This window comes from Leiobunum rupestre, chromosome 8 (assembly GCF_980474605.1).
Source record: "Leiobunum rupestre chromosome 8, qqLeiRupe1.1.hap1, whole genome shotgun sequence".
NCBI lineage: Eukaryota > Metazoa > Arthropoda > Arachnida > Opiliones > Sclerosomatidae > Leiobunum > Leiobunum rupestre.
Genome location: NC_143391.1, coordinates 55,760,333 through 55,763,384, shown reverse-complemented (window position 1 = coordinate 55,763,384; position 3,052 = coordinate 55,760,333). Strand labels below are relative to the sequence as shown.

General features: G+C 38.0%; 1 protein-coding gene across 1 annotated transcript; it reads left to right on the top strand.

Annotated features, from left to right (window-relative positions):
• The first annotated feature begins 1,401 nt into the window (after positions 1 to 1,401).
• Positions 1,402 to 2,535, top strand: LOC149933749 (uncharacterized protein F54H12.2-like). The gene has a single exon (XM_090157405.1). It carries the CDS (start codon positions 1,402 to 1,404, stop codon positions 2,533 to 2,535), a length of 1,134 nt encoding a protein of 377 aa, XP_090013531.1.
• The last annotated feature ends 517 nt before the right edge of the window (positions 2,536 to 3,052 follow it).

The window sequence follows — 3,052 nt, the reverse complement described above, 5'->3', positions numbered from 1 at the left end:
AAGAATTTGGGCTTGATAATGAAATTAAAATTGAACTCCACACAAAACCAAACGGGCTCTGTTGGAATTTGATAACCACCAATAACTACCATATTAGAATTCCCAATGGACCAATTAAAGAGCTTCTCGATTTTGAACCTAACATAAATCCATATCGGAAAGACGGATTTCATATTGGGTCATATTTTTGTACGAAACCTTTTGCTGGTTATATAAAGTCCTTATCGTTAAATAACTTTAATTACATTGAAATTAGAAGTGATAATGTACAAGACGCCGCGTTTAGAGTCGAAACTCGAATTGATTATCAAATACCGACTGGTGCTTACTCGAGTGTCCAAGACATTTTAGACGCAATGATGTTAACCTTGGATGAGGAAATAAGGGATAATTTTAAATTAACCATTAACCATAATGGATCCGTTCACATTGGAGCCGCGGCCGGGTTTGCAATTATATTTCATTCATCTGAGAAAGGTCTCGGTGAAATGCTAGGCTTTACGCGCTTTAGTGAACTCTTGGCCAATACAGACAGTCTCTACGCTGCTGATTTATCAATGGGAGCCAGAACACTATATATATATTCAAATTTAATATACCCTCAATATGTAGGCGATACGTTTGCCCCTTTGATGAAAATAATACCGCTAGCTGGAAATGATAAGCCGTTTGAAAAATCTATAATTTTTGACAAAATTGATTACTATCCTTTGAGAACAAATAATACAGAAATAGTTGACATTGACATGAAAACGGATTTTGGCGAAACAATAGCCTTTATAAACGGAAAAAGTGTCGTTAGACTTCATTTGAGACGAAATGGCCGACAGTGAAAGTTATTTCAAATATTACCGCGAACAATATGGTGGCGGACCATTTTTTGCCGGACCTGTTTATCAACGGGGAAGAGGCGTGGGCGGAATTTTTAAAAAGCTGATAAAATATATAACACCCATTATCAAACCCGTGACCAATGAGGCTTTTGGAGTAGGCAAGAGATGGTGGCAAGATTTAAAACAAGGACATGACCCTAAAGAAACGTTAAAGAACAATTTAAGAATCGCCGGTAGCAATTTATTACATAAAGCGGCTGATCGATTAACGAGAAATCAGTCTGGCAGCGGCTGCCGTAAACGACGAACGGGCCCCATTAGGAAACGAAAAAAAAGTGTCCAAACGGAGAGTTACAAAAAGAACCAAACTTGACTTTTTAGGATAATAATGGCGGTTTACGAGGGAATGCTAAGTCAGCTGGATATTTTTCAACGCCCATTGGTCAATACTAATGTAATTACCACAACGGAAATAAGATATTTACCAACAAACAATTTATCGGACAATGGCCCTCTGGAATTTTTTATTCCCGCGTCGGAAGATTTATATATGGATTTATCAAAAACTATGTTAAAATTGAAACTGAGACTTTTACATAACGATGGATCAAATGTCCCAGCCGTTGAAACAAAAGTGGCACCAACGAATAATCTTATAGGGTCGCTTTTTAGTCAATGCGATTGTTATCTCGGGGATACTTCTACCCAGTCCGCGAACAACTGCTACGCTTACAGTTCCTACATTGAAAAATTAGTCAACTATGGAGAAGATGCAAAAAATTCGCAGCTCCAAAACGGAATGTTTTATATGGAGTCTACGACCAAGCCCTCGGAAATGTGGTTAGATACGTTCAAGTCAGAGTCCAACGGGGCCCTGAAGCGAGGCTCAAGATCAAAAGAATCGCAATCCTTTGAAATAATGGGGCCTTTGTCTGTTGATATTTGCAAAATTAATAAGTTTATGTTAAACCAAGTTCCGGTACGATTTCGTTTAGTTAGAAGCCCGCGCCTAACTACCGTCATGTCTATGGAAGCAGGCAAGGATTATAAACTAGTTATAGACCAAGCGTACTTGTACGTGACAAAAGTTAAAGTTAATCCTTCAATCGTATTGGCGCATGCAAAAATGCTAGAATCAGATATTCCAGCTATCTTTCCCTTAACGCAAACGATTGTTAAAAATTTTAGCGTAGCGAGAGGCCTAACGAGTATAAACCGCGATAACATCATTTTAGGTAGATTACCGAAACGAGCTATTGTGGTTTTTGTCAAGGAAGATGCGTTTATCGGGTCATTGAATAGTAATAGTTTACAATTTGAACATTTAAACGTGACAGGTTTGTCCCTCTCGGTGGGTCCTGATCGTTATCCTCCCGATGGGTTCCAAATGGACTACGACGAAGGGAATTATTGTTTACCTTATCAGAGTCTATTTTCCGCGATGGGGATCGATGGGGCCGACCGTGGTAATTTCATAAGTTTTAAAAATTTTAAATCCGGGTATAACATGTATCTATTCGATCTAACAAGCGACAACAATGCTAGTGGGGATTATATGTCTCTTAGAAAGGACGGTAGTTTACGACTCGATGTGCAATTTAAAAACGCATTAACACATAATGTGACATGTATAATGTATTTTGAATTCGATAATGAGATTTTGATAACACGCGATCGCAAAGTAATTTATAACGCCGAATAAAACCCATTTAAAGCACTTTACCTTAAGCGGTTTAACAGTTCCTCGCTTGCAATCGTTCAACCATGTCACGCTCTCATTATCTCTCCGATAAACTGGAAATTTTTCTTTCAAATGACATTCCGGGTACCGATCTTAAAATTAAACGCCAAGGGCATAGAAAATACGTTTCATTTAATCTTAACGTTTGGGAAAACTTATGGACATTTTCCGATGAAATTGACACATTCTTTGACTTGACAAAACCCCCAACCCGATTTCATAGTTGGCTAACCGATTACGTAAAACTCGAAGGATTTATATGTCAAAGAGGTAAATTTATTGATTTGCGTTCGCACGTCCGCGGAGCTAATGACAAGTATAATGTCTTGTACTCGACTTCAAACGGTTTTGCAATGTGTAAAACAAGCTGGTAGCGGTTAAAAATTATTCGCTTAAGTCTTAATACGGAAATTCAGGAGAGAAAAAACTGTTACCAGTGTATGAAGAAATGTATTAAAGACGAATTAACCGAGATTCT